Source organism: Danio rerio, chromosome 12 (genome assembly GCF_052040795.2).
Source record: "Danio rerio strain M-AB ecotype USA chromosome 12, GRCz13ab, whole genome shotgun sequence".
Lineage (NCBI taxonomy): Eukaryota > Metazoa > Chordata > Actinopteri > Cypriniformes > Danionidae > Danio > Danio rerio.
This window is the reverse complement of record NC_141032.1, coordinates 36,104,439-36,125,094: the sequence shown is the minus strand read 5'-3', so window position 1 is coordinate 36,125,094 and position 20,656 is coordinate 36,104,439. Positions and strand designations below refer to the sequence as shown.

General features: G+C 37.3%; 1 protein-coding gene across 2 annotated transcripts in view; it reads left to right on the top strand.

Moving 5' to 3' along the window:
* tmem94 (transmembrane protein 94) overlaps positions 1 to 20,656 on the top strand; it is a 49,695-nt gene that overhangs the window by 12,363 nt on the left and 16,676 nt on the right. The window contains exons 3-18 of one of the 2 annotated variants that reach the window (XM_087276641.1): positions 1,973 to 2,095; positions 2,191 to 2,318; positions 2,414 to 2,550; positions 4,770 to 4,978; positions 6,523 to 6,674; positions 7,137 to 7,239; positions 7,634 to 7,720; positions 9,707 to 9,823; positions 10,162 to 10,218; positions 13,976 to 14,080; positions 16,015 to 16,188; positions 16,325 to 16,540; positions 17,741 to 18,053; positions 18,217 to 18,390; positions 18,483 to 18,585; positions 18,679 to 18,887. In XM_087276641.1, the coding sequence (XP_087132767.1) occupies positions 1,973 to 2,095; positions 2,191 to 2,318; positions 2,414 to 2,550; positions 4,770 to 4,978; positions 6,523 to 6,674; positions 7,137 to 7,239; positions 7,634 to 7,720; positions 9,707 to 9,823; positions 10,162 to 10,218; positions 13,976 to 14,080; positions 16,015 to 16,188; positions 16,325 to 16,540; positions 17,741 to 18,053; positions 18,217 to 18,390; positions 18,483 to 18,585; positions 18,679 to 18,887 (2,407 nt within the window). The remainder of the gene's footprint in view (positions 1 to 1,972; positions 2,096 to 2,190; positions 2,319 to 2,413; positions 2,551 to 4,769; positions 4,979 to 6,522; positions 6,675 to 7,136; positions 7,240 to 7,633; positions 7,721 to 9,706; positions 9,824 to 10,161; positions 10,219 to 13,975; positions 14,081 to 16,014; positions 16,189 to 16,324; positions 16,541 to 17,740; positions 18,054 to 18,216; positions 18,391 to 18,482; positions 18,586 to 18,678; positions 18,888 to 20,656) is intronic. The other variant, XM_087276642.1, reaches the window with a different exon arrangement.

Here is a 20,656-nt window from a genome sequence, read left to right as displayed (position 1 = left end):
ATCAACTGGAGACATTGTGACACAAAGGAAATCAGCCATGAGTCGCTGTCATAAATCTAATGGAGATTAAGAAAAATACCTGAATCTTTTTTTCCTTTGGGCGGGATGTTTAAATATTAAAACAGTAAAACTTGCAAATCAAAATGAGCGTTGCGATTGACTTGAGAGGTTTTGTAAAGGCAATACAGAAAAAAATATTTAGCAAGTATATGAATATTTAAAAAAAACCGCAGATATTAAATATTAATTCAATTACTTAATTTTTAATTGCACTTCCTTTTTATTTCTCAAAGCTCTATTTTTCCTTTGCAATTTCTATCTTTTTATTTTTTGAAACTTGCATTATTTTACATTTTTTTGCTCAATACTTTATTTTTTGTTTGCAAAACTTTCTTTTTTGTTGCAAGTATATACTGTATGGCCCTAGATTCTGGCAATATATATGGCCCTAGAATCTATATTGGCTCCATAGAATCGGCCTTGACTTGATTTGTTCACCAAAGTCAAAGTCTCGAAACCATCCTCATCATTCTCATTCTCTTCTCAAATGGGATGGCAGGCCAAATCAAAGGTTACCATGGGCCAACTTTGGCACATGGGCCCTAGTTTGGGCATCTCTGGTATAGAGTAAAGAGTCCAGAGCTTATTATTGTTATTGACATAAATTTTATCACGATTCAATATAATATAATTTATCGGCCCAGCCCTAGTGCAGATGTACTCTTTGACATTCATTATACAACGTCACATTTAATTATAATAAAAAGTAAATTTAAGCATTTGCATAATGTTATGGTCACATTTACTGTTGCACATTTTACATGCAAATCATTGTCATTTGAATTAGAAATACCCACCATCTGAAATTCAGGATGTGGGTGTAAGATTTCTCTGTTACTTCAGAATGTCTTGTTGGCATAAGTGTCTCAAGTTGCACCATCTAGCTGATGTGGTGCCTCAGGGCTCAGTTCTAGGACCACTTCTCTTTTCTGTCTGCTTGGCATCACTAAGATCTATGAAAAACATGGCTTTTTATATCACTGGTGTACTGATTGATGACACTTAACTTTGATGAATTCTCAATCACTCATCCTTTGACAGGCATTCCAGCCAATAATATCCAACCTCTATATTTGTTTCAAAGGCAGTAGTGAGTGGTCTTTAATGATACAAAAAGATCATGTATTACTTATTTTTTTCATCAATTAACATTTTCTTCTAAAACAGGGTGTCCACTGGGTCTTAAAAAGTCTTAAATTCACTGAAATATTGTGTTGTAGGTCTTAAAACAGGTCTTAATTTTGCTTTGTCCAAGCAACGCTACTTACTGTGGGCAAAATCCATCCAATGACCAATAATACATCTCAATTCTTAGACTTTACAGACCTGAAACTTGCCTATAGCACTTATTCATTGTTGCTCTTGGTTGTGTAAATTGCTTCCTTGTCCTCATTTGTAAGTCGCTTTGGATAAAAGCGTCTGCTAAATGACTAAATGTAAATGCAATAAAACCTTATTTTCTACAAGTTCATTTTTTTTATTGCATCAAATTTTTCCAAATTGAATTTCCTAATCAGGGAAAAAAAACTAAACACAATTACACGATTCCTCATTACAATACCAGACATTTAGAAAAAAAAAACCTTAATCTTTAACCCTGTGTAAGTGTAAAATTTCATACTTGATGGTCTCGAAAGGGTCATAAAAAGTATTAAATATTTACAGATTTTTCTGCAACCTTTTACCTAAATTCAATTCCTTAAACTTGCTTGTCCACCAAAGCTTGTATTCTGCCAACCTTAAGTGCCACCAATTCAATTTAACAAACTTATCTTGACTGTTCGTTGACTATGATGTGACCTGCCCAATTCGATCTTACTTATTATTTATGAGTCACATTTTCCACAATCATCTCAAACACTTTTCAAAACAAAGTGACTGACATGGGCTGACAGATTTGGTTGTGCTGTAGGAGGAGGAGACGGCAACTCCACTGGGACTGTCCACGGCTCAGGCTCTGTGCACCCTACGGGACCAGCTGTCCAACTTATTGGGGCAACACCAGAAATTCGGCCGCCGCAGACCCACCATACAGGTCTGTTCTGGAATAAGCGCTTCTTATCACCACATTTATGGTATATTAGTTTTGACAGGATAGTCCTGATTTTAGTTTTGTTTTTTGTTTCACAGGAGCTGTGGGCCAAAAGCTTCCTCCATCATGGTGACCGGCATTCGTGCTTCCATTGGCCTGGAGCTGTTCTTACTCTGGTTGTGGTGGTGGGGCTGTTGTCTTGTCACGGCAGCCAGCCGGAGGGCAGGTGGGCGGAGCTTAATGCAAAACACTTTTAATTTTTCATTTTAAAAAATGTAGCTATCAAGTGTTTTATGTATGCTGCTTTTCTTTTAATCCCAGTCAAGGCATAGAGCTGGTGAACGCTGGTGCGCTCTTCCTCCTGCTGCTGCTCAACCTCTTCCTCATCGGACGGCAGCAGAGGTTACGAATAAGTGAGATGGTGCGGCGGCTCAAGTCCATCATCTCACAACTGAACGGTGAGGAAAGAGAAGCAAGCATTTATTTGTTGTTGCACATTTAGGATTTGCACACAAAAAACGGTTGATGAAAATGCCAAGATGTGCATAAATTTTGAAAATGCGCAGAAAAAACATGCGCATAACTGAATAGGATAAACTTTTTATTCAATAATGCGCATTATTGAATTAAACTTTTATTATTTTTTTATTAAACTTTTTATTATTGCATTATTAAACTTTTTATTCAAAAGATGCGCATAAACTACATTGGAAACACATTTACCAAACTAATTCCAGTATGTGTATTTAAAAAAGTCATGTGATTTTGTTGTAAGAGATCATGTGATGATAAAAATGTGTGTGAATGGACAAACTAGTAGGCTGAGCACATTGTAAAACAAAATATTGTTTTGGTCATTTTAAAACACTGTAACTATTTCAGTATTAGTGTTATTATATTATTAATGACCTCCAAGAACTGTCAAGAGCGTCTGTGCTCCGCGTATCATGGCTTCAAACACCACCGCATGTTAACTGCGTGTCAGGATTGCCTCCACAATTTATTTATTAAATAAAGAAAAGATTCATGCAGCTAATTCTGTTTGTATTGTTGATATTTAATGCAAGTTAATCAGGAAGTGACGATTTTGTTTGCTTTGACTCGTTGGATGGAAACGCTGCTTTATTCGCACATCTTTTTTTCGATAATCCAGTTTTGTGCATAAAGTTAATTCGCATTTTTGGATGGCAACATAGCTACTGTCACACACTAAATCTATCATTCAAAAATGCTGTAAATTGTTAAACATTTCTTCTTCTTCCATGGATGTCTTGTTATAAAAACTAATGTGTTATTAAATGTTTTATGTTTTTGAGCCAAATCTCTTATGATGTGACACAGAGTCTGATCAAGCATGGATCAATAAATTACAGCTCTTATAAATTAAAAAGAAAATTGGAAAAATCTTTAATAAATGTCTGTTAAGTTTGTCTCAGAATTTCTTTTACAGTTTTAACTTTTTGGGAACCACTATAAAATTGTTACGTTTTTTTTCCTTTTTTTTTTTTTTTTTATAAAATTTTAACATGTACATAAACATTTCCATGTGCCAGATATAACATAAACCAACAAGCAAACAAATGAACAAACAAAACAAAAGGCTTCTAAGTATTTTACATCAGAATACAACATCACCTCTTTTACTGATCTTCTAGTAAAACATTTCCAACTCCACCATCTTTTAAAAACAAAATAAAAAATCCCCAAACTCTATCAAAAATTATGTATTAATTTCTTAATATACAAGTTATTTTTTCTATTGACATGTTTGTTACCATCTCTTACAGCCAACGGCCTATATTAAGTGCACATAGACTTTTCAGAGTTAAAGAAATAAGCCGTTTCGCTTACAGAATACATATATTCATAAATAAATGCTCTGTCTTTTTTAACTTGATCTCCTTGGAATATAAATGAAATAAGCAAATTAAAGGAGACATTGGTATATTAACCTCAAGAATATTTTCTCTAATTTATTTCACATTTTTCCAGATGTTCTGTATTCCTTTACTTTCCCATGTACAGTGATACAGCGTTCATTTGATGTCCCTGCATCTTAAGCAAGTATCTGGAATATTAAAATTGTTAAATTTAGTCATCCTTTGATCTGACACCCTATTTATTTATTTTATTTGACCTTATTTACAGTAAATGTCCAACAAGTCCAACAAATAGTGGAGAAAATAATTATTTAAAATTTCATATAAAATAAATAGCACTATATGAAGATAAGTGTCTAACAATGAGTATAAATTGCTCTCACATTATTTGTAAATTTGCTTTTCTTAATTTTTTGGACATATTTTAGGTACAGTTCAGAATTGATAAAGTAAGTCTTAACATCTTAAATTTCCTCAAGCTTCAGACTTCAAACCACAATTATGTAACTTTTTTTTTCAGAAACTGTATTGCAGGAAAAGAAATAAAATGTACTGCCTATTTGCTAACTACTGATATGCTACTATAGGAAACATTCATGCTTTTTAAAGTTATGATTATTATGGTGTTGCTCATTCAGTCATTTACATTACATTTAAGCACAATGCTAAACACTTACAAATTAGTATCTTGTTTAAAAATATATAATTAGGTCAATCTGTGTTTCTTGACTTACTGCTCCAAGTCCAAGTAAACGTTCACTTGTTAACTCTCTAAAATTATCTTCATATGTTACCAGATTATTTGGAGAGAAGTGCAGGACATCCAATCAGATGGGCCCCGTCTCTGTACCCTGACCTCTACACTCCCACCTCCCCTTCGTGGTCGCTGCATTGGACGTTCAGAGATGAACAGCTGGTCAATCTACCTGTCAGCCTCCTAGTGGAAGGTGATGTCATCGCACTTAGGCCCGGCCAGGAAGCCTTTGCATCTCTCAGAGGCATCAAGGTAGTGTGAGGTTTGATTTAGTATTATATTAATAGTATTATTTAAAAAAAAAAATTTCAATGATTGTGCTTTATTCATTTGTTAATGTGCTTACAATTAAAGTAAATGCATAACAAATTTAGATGTATTTTACATTATTATACATTTATTATACTATTATACATTTAATGTATTAATATTGATTATACAGTTTTTTATTTATTTTTGATTCAGATTTGCTTTGTTTTTTTCTTTTGATATGTAGCTTTTTTTTTGTATTTTATATAACGGAGGCCTACTAGCGAAGTGCTATGCAGGTAAACCTCCTCTGACATCGAAAGGTGCTCTAGCGACAGATGCTAGTGGCCATTGTCTTTAGCCTCTTTGTTAGAGCAACCAACTCCCATACAAAGAATTGCTGGTTAGATCCCTGCTCAGACTGGGTTGGGTACAGTAGGACTGGTGGTTTACATGTGGGGGCTCGTCCGGGATGGTAGTGAGGTTTAGGGGGGTGAGTGTAACAGAGGCCAGTTTAAGTTTTAGACAATTTAGTGCGTTAACAAATTTTAATTAATAAAATAGCCACCAATAGATCATTTCTAATTTCATTTGGAAATGCTTGACAAACAGAACTATAACGGTGGACTACCTTTTTAGGTATGTCATTGTTATGTAAACCTACCTTTTGTGTACTATTTTATTTACAGATTGACATTTTGGACCAATTGAGTTTTAGTAGCAAAGCGAGTAAGTAGGGGGTGGCATGGTGGCTCAGTGATTAGCACTGTTGTCTCACAGCAAGAAGGTCACTGGTTTGAGGTCACGTTTCTGTGTGGAGTTTGCATGTTCTCTCTGTGTTCACGTGGGTTTCCGCCAGGTGCTCCGGTTTTCCCCACAGTCCAAAGACATGCGCTATAAGTAAATTGGATGAACAAAGTTGGCCATAGTTTTTGAGTGTGTGTGAGAGAGTGTATGGGTGTTTCCCAATACTGGGATGCAGCAGGAAGGGCATCCGCTATGTAAAACATATGCTGGAAAATAGGTTGCCAATACTGGGTTGCGGCAGGAAGGGTATCCACTGTGTTAAACGTATGCTGGAATAGTTGGCGGTTCATTCCGCTGTGGCGACCTCTGAAATAGAGACTAAGCCGAAGAAAAATTAATAAGTAAGTAGGGGGGAATATTCTATTTATTTCTTTTTTGTAAGAAAGTGTCTGGTGCGAGTGGCTGTCAATTGTTGTAGACATGAAAGAGTGTGTTTACTACAAGGGATTTGTCAAACCCACTCACACATATAATGCACACTCAAAAGATTCAGTGTAATACAGTGAATATAACAGAGGTTAGGAGACTGTTTCTTTGTTCAAGAAGATCCAAAATGAGTCTTATTATTCAATACATCTTTATTTCTATAGCGCTTTTCACATTGTAGAACATACTGAAGAGGCAGTAACTGGAAGAATTATGTACTGGAATCTTTTGTACTGGAATCTAAAAGAGTACACAAGAAAACCTTGGAGTGTTTTCAGCCCGTTCTTTTCATTCACTGCATCTTCTATTACCAGGACGACGAACACATTGTACTTGAGCCAGGAGACCTTTTTCCACCTTTCTCCCCTCCTCCCTCCCCACGCGGGAATGAGCGCAGGGGTCCCCATAGCCCTCAGCAGTACCGCCTCTTCAGAGTGGTGCGCACACCTATACTCGACAGCGTCAGGTAAAATAACTGACAAATTCACCCAGACATGAGCATTAGCTGTTAATTTACCCTTAGGTTGTACATATAGGTGACTGTTTTTGCTTTTTGCTTAGATCATTGAAGTGATCTCAAAACAAATAAATCATGATCTGTTGAAATGAAGCATTCAGTCTTATCCTGATTAAAGTTAATATGTAAATAATTTGTTTCTCAAAGTGATGATTGCTAAATGAACAGCATTTTATGATTCACCAAAGATTCCTCAAAACTTCCTATTTAATGTTCTACTTACAAAACAAATGTCACCTACATCATAGATTGCCTGAGGATGAGTAAATTAGTAGTAAATCTTTATATTGTATTCTGGGTGAACTTTTTAACTGAACCTTCTGCCAGTGATAATCTAAAAATTTGATGTTATTTTATTTGAATAAATGAAAACAGGACATTTGTTTGAAGCTGTTTTTGTTTTGCCAACAGGAACAGTCTTGACCTGGCTCTCTCCCGTCCAATCACAGCCCTCGATAATGAGCGCTTCACAGTGCAGTCAATTATTGCCAAATTCGCCTGTCCTGCTGTATTGGTATGATAAAACTGAACACATGCACACTTGGTCTGTTTCACATGTTCAGCAACATCCGTTTTGCCACATTAACAATTTGCTTTATTCACTATGTATGCCATTGAATAGTATGTATCGTATGTATGTAGTGTTTCATTGTTGACATTTCGGTCCACTAATGCAAAAAATAATGTGAGACTTTTCTGTCAACCAATTTATTAACAGTATTTTGCTATGTACTTGCTACATGTTGTTTGTGAAGAAGCATATAATGTTGGAGTGAACTTTTAGCAGCAGTAATGCTTTCTCATGCAGCACTCACAAGCAGACCCAAGATGTGTGAAATGGCTGTAAAAAAAAAATGGGTGTAAATATGCATGTCCACTTGTTGACAGTCATGTTTTGTTGTTTATAGGTGGCCTTTTTCTCTATGAATACAATCCGATACTTCTGTGACACTCCTGGTCTCACCCCTGGGCCCTTCAACTTCCTTCAGTTGCAGGTTGAAAGTTAATCAAATTAAGGCATTTTCTTTTAATTCTGAACAGTTTCACACAGCTGATATAGTATATAGTTGTATACACACTTACCGGCCACTTTATTAGGTACACTTGACCAACTGCTTTTTTAACTCAAATTTCTAATCAGCCAATCACATGACAGCAACGTAATGCATTTAGACATGATCAAGACGATCTGCTGCAGTTCAAACAGAGTATCAGAATGGGGGAAAGGTCATTTAAGTGACTTTGAACATGAGATGGTTGTTGGTGTCAGACTGGCTGGTCTAAGTAATTTAGAAACTGCTGATCTACTGGGATTTTCACACACAACTGTCTGTAGTGTTTACAGAGAATAGTCAGAAAAAGAGAAAATATCCAGTAAGCAGCAGTTCTGTGGGCACAATAGCCTTGTTGATTACAGAGGTCAGAGGAGAATGACCAGACTGGTTCGAGCTGATAGAAGGGCAACAGTAACTCTTATAACTCGCTACAACCGAGGTTTGCAGAAAAGCATCTCTGAACGCACAACATGTCGAAAATTGAGGCAGATGGGCTACAGCAGCAGAACAACATACCGGATGCCACTCCTGTCAGCTAAGACCAGGAAACAGAGGCTACAATTTGCACAGACTCACCAAAATTAGATAATAGAAGATTGGAAAAATGTTGCCTGATCTGATGAGTCTCAAATTTTTTTTTTTGCTGCGACATCTGATGGTAGGGTCAGAATTTGGCGTCAACAACATGAAAGCATAGATCTATCCTGCCTTGTATCAACAGTTTACGCTGGTGGTGCTGGTGTAATGGTTTGTGGGGTATTTTCTTGGCACACTTTGGGCCCATTAGTACTAATTGAGCATCGTGTCAACGCCACAGCCTACCTGAGGATTGTTGCTTACCATGTCTATTTCTTTATGACCACACTGTGTCCATCTTCTGATGGCTACTTCCAGTAGAAGAACGTGCCATGTCACATAGCTCGAATCATCTCAGACTGGTTTCTTGAACATGACAATGAGTTTACTGTACTCAAATGGCCTCCCCAGTCACCAGATCTCAATCCTATAGAGCACCTTTGGGATGTGGAGGAACTAGAGATTCACATCATGGATGTGCAGCTGACAAATCTGCTGCAACTGCGGGATGCTATCATGTCAATATGGACCAAAATCTCTGCAGAATGTTTCCAGTACCTTGTTGAATTTATGCCACGAAGGATTAAAGCAGTTCTGAAGGTAAAAGGGGGTCCAACTAGGTACTAGTATACCTAATAAAGTGGCTGGTGAGTGTAAATAGAAGTTTTATACTCTGATGGTCCTAAGCTAATATTTATTATCAAAATACACACACACACACACACATATTAATGGGCAAAATGAATTGCATCTAAAATAAAAGTTTCTTTTGTTTGGTTTGTTTTGTTTGTTTTTGTTATGTCTGGGTATTATATACATTTATTATGTATATGACATACACGTATACATGCATAGAAACAAAACAATTTTGTTACATAGATATTTCAATTTATATATAATTTTTATGTAATATAAACTTATAAACAGTTTATATTTAAATATAAATAAACATTTTCTCAAATAAATGCATGTGTGTATTTATATCATATTTATATATATATTATACATACATATTAAATATGCACTGCAGACAGAGACACATATATCATGTCAAAACAAACTTTTATTTTGGATCTCGATTAATTTTCTGTATATGTGTAGCCCAGCTATAGTAATATCAATAGTAATATCTGTAATAAGTATAAATGTTTATTAAAGAGATTTGTAATAATTGTTTTGGAGTAGTTTACTTTTTCACACTTCTAATAAACACTAGAATAGTTACTAATCCTAAAATAACAAGCAATCGGGATCTCGCTCTCAAAAGATTAAAGCTCTGATAAAAAATGATCAGAATATTGACCAATAATAGTCCTGATATTTGACTATTTTAATGTTTGTTTTATATAGATGATGGGTGTGTTGCCCATTTTACCGCTGCTGTTTCCTGTAATGTGGGTTCTGGTGAACGCATACGGAGAGGCCCGTGTGTTAGCAGAGTCGAGCCGTAATTCTCCTACTGGCCTGGTAAGTCTGACCGATCACGACACATTCATTCAGTCGCATATTTACAGTAAGCAATTCATTATCAGATCGCACATAATACAGACACTACTTTCATAACTCCCCAAATCTCACCTGACTGATGCTGCTGCTAAAATAAAACCCCCTTCGTCTATGATGATTACCTTGTGTATTAACTTTGATTTGCAGTCACAACACTGCATGAGGAAATAAAGCTCATTGGCTGGGCTCACACTAGTAGTAGTAGGGAGGTTTAGAGAGGGATTGCGGAGCCGGCCAGAGTTGAAACCGGAGGTCTGACCTCTACTCCGGTGTTTAATCAGACTTTTCTCTCGTCCCAGCTTGCTAAGTTTTCTGAGGACACTCTAAGCAGCTACACGGAAGTGGTGTCCTCCCAGGTATATCCTCCGTATTCCTCCTTCCCCGCTCACACCCGTTCACCACACGCTTCTTGTGATCCTTCTCCCCTGCTCTGGACCCTCACAAACCTCCCTTTTTTTTTTTTTCTTCCTTTTTTGTTTCACTCATATCAGGGAATCACTATGAAAAAGAGCCGTTTGTTTTTTATTATTTGCTTATCAGTCATTTTATTGATTATTATTTCTTTTAAAATCACCACAGGCACTTCATCTCACCTGGTTTAATCGATCTTGCAAAATCAGCCAATACTCCAGCGGTCTTATTCATTTATTTGCTCATTTTTGGCTTCTTGTGCTGCCGGTTAGTTTGGCACCCCTAACGCTGACGTTTGCCCCCCCCCTCGGCCTTTGCCTGCCCACATTCTGCCTGCCTGAGGTTTGCATGATAGAGTACACACTCTCTCTATAGTGGTGGTGCTTGTCTGGACTACGTTTTCAAACATTTCTATCTGGGTTAATGTACGTTTGGAGAACTACTGCATGATCAAGTCTCTCTTTTTCATTTTCAAAAGCAAGGTAAGTAGTTGTCTGCATGGACAGATCAGACATATGCAGGCTGAAAGTGTTGGAATCTACTGTGTTGTGTTGTTCAGTGATTTTAGAATACAAAAAGCATTCTTTTTGCTTGATTTAACAGCTGTGTGCGTGTCTGTGTGTGTCTGTGTGTCTCTCTATAAGTTTGAAGCTGTTTTTCTTTAACACCCAGTGAAATCAAAGTTGGACACTTTTCATGTTTGTTAGACATCTTGTATGTGCTACTATACTCCTTACTGCTTAAACGGGTGGTCCACTATGATATCATATTTTAAACTTTAGTTGATGTGTAATGTAGCTGTGTGAACATGAACAACATCTCTAAACATAAGACACTCAAAGTTCGATGCAAAGGGAGACATTGGCTTTTACAGAGCAAAGCCAAATTTGGCAAAAACAAATTTGGGGACTACAAAAACAAAAAACACATTGGGGCTAGTGAGATCACAAGCACTTAAGGTTACGCGCATTCACCACGCGCATACACCCACCGCTGCAAAGGGGCATGGCCAGAGACACTTATAGCAGAGTAAGCTAAAATGCTGTCCAAATGCTGCTATTTCCACAGAGCTTCTTCTGTTTCTGTATGTGGGCTTCCAAAGGACGCAACACAAAGAGAGAAGTGCTTACAATTTAATTTTAATTTTGAATGATACAAAATTTATATAGCTAGCCTTTGACAAAGGAGAGCTTCCAGAATCTCCCTCAGTTCATTGCTGGATTGGCTTAAAACTCCTCCTACCGATGAAGCGGTATGTTTTAGCGTGGACTTAAACAAGGATGTAAAATATGGGAAATGCTGTTTGGCACTGCCAACAATTTAACTACAAATGAATGTTTATCAGTCAAACCGCTGTAAACAGCCACAATCTTCAGCAGTGCGTGCAGTGTCTCTCTATGCGGCCACGTTCCGTGTTTTCTATCTCTCTAATAACAAACTCGCAAAAAATATGTAAACGTTTTATATTACTTACACATGCTTATTCCAAATATATATGAAAGACACTTATCAGATTTTACAGCTACTGTTTACTCAGCGCAAAATCGCAAAAAAACAAACAAACAAAAAAAAAACCGCAAAGCTCTACAGAACATGTCGTATATACAGATTAATTAAAGTTTAAAGCAATGCTTCTTTTGTGCTTTTTACTTATTGGTGAAGTACAAACCATTTTCAAGGACAATTACTTTTCTTCCATGTGTTCAAAATAATGATTTTTTTTTTGTCTCATCTCAATTTGAATTCAGCAATTTACTTTTTAAAAGCTAATTAAAGGTGCAATAGGTGATTTGCCCAAATGTTAACCGGTTCGCATAACATCTTTTAAATACAGTCCCTCCCTTGTCATCCAAAGCCTTGCCTCCTGAATTCGCAAATGTGCACATTAAAGATGACAAACACCCACCAGATCATGTCATGCCAGTCAGAAAACTTTGTAGTACTTTATAATACAATTCTGAATGAAAAACTGTATCATATCTAGCAAGTTTTCAGTTATGTAGCTAGCAAGAAAAACATCACTCTCTCATCAGTCTCACTCATCAGTGTCTCACATACGCTTTGTCCCAAAGCAACTACTGTATGCTTAGTAGTTGGCTGGCGGCGTGCAGGAATTACACTTATTACTAAACCATACTTGCATGCTATTTCAGACTAGAATATTCAGAGTAGCCTGGTCAACAATATAGGGAGCGCATCACAGGCTGTCATTGTTCAACAATGAACCATTGTGAATATAAAACCAACTTCACCTCAGTAAAGCAAGCTAGGTGAAATAGCGCTATCTACTTATGTTTTGTTGTTTAACTAAATAAAAATCTACATTATCAATGCTGTACAAGGTCTCTTATGAAATTGAAAATTGTCACATCAATTGTTCATTGGTGGAGATCAGTGGCTGAACAACACTTCTGTGCATGTAACCCATTTGTAACAACAACATCTACATAAGCTTTGGATGAATAAAATACTTTAATTAATTAAAATTTTAAAACAATTTAAAAGAGAACATTACCTGTCTAAAAGAAAGACCCAAATGCAAAAATAACAATATTGTTATTGTTAACAATAATATGCAATATTGATTAAGGATTTTAAAGTTTTGATTGAGCACTTGTTTTTCACACTCACACTCGTGTCCACGTGATCGATGTCTGTGTGAACCGTGCATCAGCGGATCTGCGCAAACAGATGCGCAGTTGTTCAAATCTATATTTGCTGACAGACAGTTTGGGCTACTTATCAGAATTATAGGAATTATCAGCTCGACAATATTAAATTGGATGAACAGTTTTTTGGTTTTATGTCTTACCTAGAATATAAAAATACATAAACACATTTAAATCATTTACTTTAATTATCACTATTGCAGTGTAGAAAGACTTTCAACCAACACAAAAAATGTTTCTGAAGACAATCACCTTCTACACCTTCTCGTGTTACATTTTTAAAAAAGTAACTCCGATATTATTACTTTTTTTTTAAAAGTAATGCATTACTGTACTTGCTACTTAGAAAATTAATATTATTATATAACTTGTGTTACATGTAATATGTTACCCTCAACACTGGGAGTGTGAAATTAAAATTAAAATCTTGATTAAAACAGTTTTTTAAATGTCACACATGTACAGTTTTGCCTAATAACCTAAAAAAGCAATTTGATTGTTTATTGACAATATTTGACATTTATAATGTGGACAGTTTTGATTTTACATAGACTTCACATTGATGCCAAGAACTAACCATCTTCAGTTCCCGCAGTGCTGCTCTCCTGTAGCTGCTGCCTCAAGCTTCAACTTGTTTGCTTCAAGTTCTAAACCTCCAGTCATTCAGTCAATTCAATTTCCCCTCTCCCTTTTACTGCTTTCTGCTGCAAGGTGCATTAATCTTGTTCTTGTGCTTTAATGAAACTCCACTTAATTTCTAAATGCAGCTGGATAAACCCAAGACTGGATAGGATAACACTGCTTTTTTTCCTGCTTAACCTACCCAGACTCTGCGCGTATGTGTGTGTACGTGTGTACGTGTGTGCGCGTGTCTGTGTCTGTGTTTTGAACCAGGTTTCAGGTTTCATAAATCCTGACACTTTTGCAGAGCCATTCGAAACCAAGAGCTGCTGATAGATGGATTTGAGTTTCTGTTGAATATGAGACTCATGTTGTGCGCATGTGTGTGTGTGTTATGTGTGCATGTTTACAGGAGATGCTACGCTGTGTGTGGAGACACCTGGTCAGTGTGTTGAAGGGAGAGTCCCAGACCCTGTGTTATACCTCCAGTCTGCTGCACACATTGGGTTCAGTCACTGTGAGTGCTCCCCCTGGCGTCACATACGAGATATTAGGCTTCCTATTTCTAGATTGATGGAAAAAATAATTAATGTTCACTTTAAGATTGTACTTATGTTTTATTTGAACCTTGTAATCAATTTACAGAAGGAGCTGACATTGAGGAGAGCAGTTGTAAAAACAAATAACAAGTGTTTACTATGAATAAGACGAGAGCATGTGTGGAATCCTACAAATAGGCTAAACATAAACATCTTTAAAGTGCATATTCTTGTACATCCTGTCTTAGCTGTCTTTTAAATGCAGTTAAATAGATTATCAATGTTTACAATATTTCTGTGGCACTTGTGTGGTAAACTCTTAAAGGGATAGTTTACCCAACATGAACATTTCCGCACTATTTCTTCACACTCAAGTTGTTTAAACATTTCTAAATTTGTTACTTCTGTTGAACACAAAACAAGATATTCTAAAGCAGTGTTTCTCAACCATGTACCTGGAGGACCACCACCACTGCATGTTTTGGATTTCTCCTTTGTTTTTCCACAACATTACAGGGGTTTCAGTCTTTGCTAATGAGCTGATGATCTAAATCAGGTGTGTTTGGTTAAGAAGACATGGAAATATGCAGAGCTGGTGGTCCTCCAGGAACATGGTTGAGAAACACTCGCTGTGTCAAATGGCATGCTATGTACATATGCACTTACACACTCAACAGCGTAGTATATGTATGTCGTGTTGTCCCAAATGGAACACTAACGTTGTTTTATTAAGAGGAAATTCAAACCATTTCCCAGATGACATTTGACGGTTGCCAAATTAGTGAAATAAAGGACCAAAGTACCAAATAAGACCTGCCATGCGTAAAAACACATTCACCATCGGAAAGCGATATAATCAATCTTGTATCAGAATTTAGCTTTCACAATCCAAAATAAATAAAGTTATCAAATATGTGTGCCCGAGAGCTCTGCCCCTTTTACTATGTGAGCAAAGCTGCGAATGTTGAGTGTGTTAAGTGTCCATCATTCCACACTTAAATTTACCGGTTGAGTAAGTGCATCATCAACGTAATTAAAGTGCACTTATTATTTTTAGAATTTTCAGTGTGAATGCACTACTTACACTATTTATACTACAAAATGGCGAAGAATTGTGTGCAAGTATGTGATTTTGGGACGCAACTAAAGTTCTAAAGCATGTTAGAAACCAGCTGCCATTGACATCTGTAGTAGTAACAAAAAATACTGTGGTAGTCAACGACTAACCAGTTACAACAGAATGAAGGAACAGCTTTGGAGCAAGTGGAGGGAGAGTAAATGATGACAGAATTTAATCTGATTTAGTTTTACTGGAATTGTGCACCCTAAAAAAGTAAACTCCTGTAATCATTTACTCTCCACCACATTTTCCAAACCTGCCTTCTGTTAAACACAAAAGAAGAGATTATGAAGAATGTTGAATATTGATAGCCCCTCACTTCAGTAATATTTATTTACTGCTATAGATTTATGTCAATGGCTTTAGGTTTCTTAAATTCTTCAAAATAGCTTATACTTTGTGTTCAACAACAGCAGTAATAGCAAAAAAAGAAAGTCATATAGGTTAAAAAGTACTTGAGGGTTTTGCTTTGTTAATTTCTTTTTAACATGATTTGACGGAAGCAGTGGACCTTAGTCATGGAAGTGGCATCTTTTAAATTTTGAATGAAATGAAAAAAAGGCATCATGGATTAAAGTACATAGTTTTATTTGGATTTGGTGGTGTAGCACCTGTATAACAACATGCCAATAGCCAAAGAAACTTCAGTTCCTAAAAATAATTGACAAAAAAATATTTTGAACCGCCAATTAAACAGACATTTGTTTAAAAAGTAAATCCTTTCAATTCATTGCATCACAAGCTTTATGAAGTGAATAAGGTGTCTTTTATTTTGTCCTGACCTGCTTATAGGTGCTGTGCTGTGTGGATAAGCAGGGTATCCTATCCTGGCCCAATCCCAGTCCAGAGACCGTACTGTTCTTCAGTGGACGAGTCGAACCTCCTCATGACAGCCAGGATGACCTCAGAGACGACCTGTCAGTCAATTCCCTCTGCAGGACAGAGGGCGAGGAGGATCGAGATGAGGTACTACTCATGACTAGACAAAAGCATCAGAATAGCAAAATGGTTATTATAGAAATTGTGAAAATATTCAATTCTAGACTTGAGCCACTGTATTTTGTCTCCCTTCAGTCTGTATGAGTGTGGTTTTTGTGTTTAGCCTCAGGAAGGCGAAGCACTGCTGTGTTTACCAGCGTTTGAACCCTCCCTCCACATGGCCGAGCAGGAACCCAGTGAGACGTCACACGACACTGCCCGCTCCTCGGACACCCAACGCCAGCGACGAGGACCCCAAACCACCCGTTCCAAACACCCATCGGGCTCCAATGTCAGTTTCAGCCATGACACTGAGGGTGGAGAAAATGACTTTGTTCAGGTAGGACTACACCTTAAAGGCCAGGACACACTAAGCCAATGGTCGGCCATTGGGCTTCGTCGGTCTGGTTTGGTCCGGTTAGTTGGTTTGGTGTGTTCCACATGTCATCTTTCATGGGGCTAATTCAGGGAATTCAGCATGTAGATAAGGTGTCAGGCGTTGGCTGAAGAGAAATTTCCCTTTGGTTATCCAGCAATGAATCTGAGCACCAGAACAAAGACTGAAGTGACTTAGCTAGAGAATGATTTGAGTCACAAAGGAACACAAATCTACATTGTTTACTACATTTCTCAAATGTTTGCAAACAATCTGGATTATTAGATTACCAGGCATCTTTGCATGATCCAATCCCTGCATGATGACTGATAAGTACCGTGATAATGGTACTAAATGCTGCTTTGTTTACTCTGGATGTGTGTGTCGGAAGTTCGCCACCTGCCAGTGCGGAAAATGAAATCCTCGAACGCAGCTGCAGAATGTACACTTTCGAATCACTCGGCTACTGTCTGGTTGGTGTGTTCACACACAGCTTTTTGGTCCAGACAAGACCAAACGCAAGCTAAATTAACGACACAGTTGGTTCATGTTAAAACTAGTTGTTTGGCGTCGCCTTGGTTTGTCCACGGTCTTTACATATTATTGAATTTTAAATATTAATTAATATTGAATCGGTTTATATCATAAACCAACATTTTTAACTCCTGACTGATGCGAATGCTGACATATTTGTTTGTTTTTGTATTTTTATTTTTTATTTTTGCAAAGTGTCAGTTTTGGGATTTTTCCCCAATAGCCCATGAAGCCATTAAATCTAATCAGATTTGATTTTATGACACGAAGTATGCTTGATTTCTAAACAGAGCTAACTTAATATTTTTGTATTTTACTTACATTTTTATTAATGTAGGACAGCATCAGACTGTTTATAAATGTATTCATCAATGAGGCAATGATTCGCCTTAAGAATAAGCAGATTGGTGACCTGATCTTACGTCTAGCATTCCAAGTAAACAATGAAGTTAACAGAGGCTCTTAATCAACACATTATTTTATCGCCATTTTTTCAGATGTCAGACAGATACCAATGTTATAATTAAAACTTTTATCAACCAATTTATTGAACGTTCTGAAAATATTGTACATCTCCAGTTTTGCCGATGCATTTGGACTCACGTGTTTTGTGTATGTCTCTGCTTTCAGCAATGTGGTCTTGGTGATGATTTGTGTGAGGCAGATGATTTCGTGTGCGACTATCATTTGGAGATGTTGAGCCTGTCTCAGGATCAGCAGAACCCCGTCAGCATCCAGTTTGATGACTCTGGTTGGCAGAATCACCTGTCCTCCTTGAAGCCCCTTGGTTTGAACATCCTGTTGAATCTGTGCAATGCAACCGTCACCCAGCAGCTCTGCAGATTCTCGGATCACCTGTCCAACCTGGCGCTGCAGGAATGCCATGGCGCGGTTCTTCCTGTTCACGTGCCTTGGGGGCTCTGTGAATTGTCTCGCCTTATAGGTACTACCAAACATACATGTTCAGGATTTATAGTTTAGCATTCAGTATATAGATTTTTAAATCTCTTGACCAGTTTATTAAAAGTTAAGTGTAGTATATTTTCATATTATAATTATGCTCTTCTTCAGCATTCAGATTGTTCTTTTCCTCTGTTGTATGTCAGGTTTCACTCCGGGTGCGAGGGAACTATTTAAACATGAGAATCATCTGGCTCTGTACCAGCTTCCTTCTGGAGAGAAGGCCAAAGAATCTGCCCCCCGGCGCCTCCATCACTTTACCAAACGCCAGCCCCCCATCAGTCACCTCATTAGTCTGTTTGTCAGGGACAACACTACCAGTATGGAAAAAAACATGTTTTTCTCTCCCACTTCCTGTTTGTCCCTGGTGGTTTGTCTAATCTTTGTCCTTTGCCCTTTGAAATCTTTTCAGATAATGTACAGATGCTCTCCCACGGCTCGGCTGACCTCATCTTGGAAGCCTGCACTGATTTCTGGGATGGGGCGGATATCTATCCACTGTCTGGCTCGGATAGGTTAGAAACTCCTGATTTAAAATGCAGTTCTCTGAATATGCAGAGTGGACAATGTTGTTTGTGTTACTAAAGCACTGGCGTTATTCCCCATAGGAAAAAGGTACTAGATTTCTACCAACGTGCCTGTCTGTCGGGATATTGTTCTGCATTCGCCTATAAGCCTATGCAGGTCACACTGTCTGGACAGCTCAATGGAAAGTGTGTGGAGTTGGCTCCAGGCCCCGCACTCTTTTCTGGGGTGGAGCTTCCCAGCACCACCCCGATCAAACATGGCAGCCGCAGAAACAGCTGGAGCTCTGATGGTGAGAGACGTTGTATGTGTTGATATGCTTGTCTGTCAATTTATTCATCGTAGATAGATAGATAGATAGATAGATAGATAGATAGATAGATAGATAGATAGATAGATAGATAGATAGATAGATAGATAGATAGATAGATAGATAGATAGATAGATAGATAGATAGATAGATAGATAGACAGACAGACGGATGGACGGACGGATGGATGGATGGATCAGTGGATGGATATCTGAATGGATGGATTGATGGATGGATGGATGGATGGATGGATGGATGGATGGATGCATGGACGATGGTTAGGTTGATAGTAAAGCAGATTGATGATAAATGAAGACATGGATAGAATGATGGGTGGATGGATTGATGAATGGATATGTGACTAGATTGATACATTGATAATCAGATTAATAGACAGATAAATAGAGAGATAGATGTTATAAATGGAAGAATAGGTTGTGGGTTGGATCAAATATGAATGGATAATGGATATATGGATGGATGATTGGCTCGATAGATGAATTGTTGCATGGGTGGGTGATTTGAAAGATATGTAGGTTAATTAGTGGAAAATGGATGAGAACATGGATGAATGGATACATAGAAGGATTAATGGTGGATTGATTATGGAAGCATGGGTGGTTGGATGGATTGTGGATAAATAGCTGGATTAATGATTAAGTAAATGGATTGATTGTTTGATGGGTAGGTGGGTGATTGAAGGATTTGTGGGTTATTTGGTGGATGACGGATGAATACATGGATAAATGGATGCATGGATGGATCGATAAATAGATGGATTATAATAGATGGTTGATGGAAGGATGGTTGGATGAATTATGGATGTATGACAGATGGATGGATGGATGAACGGATGGATGGCTCGATATATGAATTGTTGCATGGGTGGGTGATTTGACAGATATGTGGGTTCATTGGTGGAAAATGGATGAGAACATGGATGAATGAATAAATAGGATTGATAGGTGGATGGATTAATGGTGAATGGATGATGGAAGGATGGGTGGTTGGATGGATTGTGGATGGATAGCTGTATTAATAAATATGTAGATGGATTGATTGTTTGATAGGTAGGTGGGTGATTGAAGGATTTGTGGATTATTTGGTGCATGATGGATTGATACATGGATGGATCGATAAGTGGATGGATTAATGATAGATGGTTGATGGAAGGATAGGTGGATGGTTTGAATTATGGATGGATAGCTGGATTAATGGATATATAGATGGATGGATGATTTGAATGATATGTGGGTTAATTGATAGATTATGAATGCATATAGGGATGAATGGATACATAGATGGATCAATAGGTGAATGGATGAATTGATGGATGGGTAAATTAATTAATGATAGATGGCTGATGGAAGGATATGAGCTTGAGTGAATTGATGAATACTTGGATAGATGAATGATAAATATGAGGATGGATAAGAAGATGGGTGACTGAATGATACTTGGGTGGATAGATTGATGGATTGAATTGTGATTAAAAGATATGTGAGTTAATTGGTGGATGATGGATGAACACATCGATGAATGGATACATAGATGGATTGATGGATGGATGGATGAATAAATGGATGGGTAAATGAATTGAGTATAGACGGATGATGGAAGGATATGTGCTTGGATTGATGGATGGATGGATGAAAATTGGATAAATGCATGATGAATATGTGACGTGGATGGATGATGAAATTATTCTTGGGTGGATGGATGGATTCATTGATTTGAATGCTCAATATGTG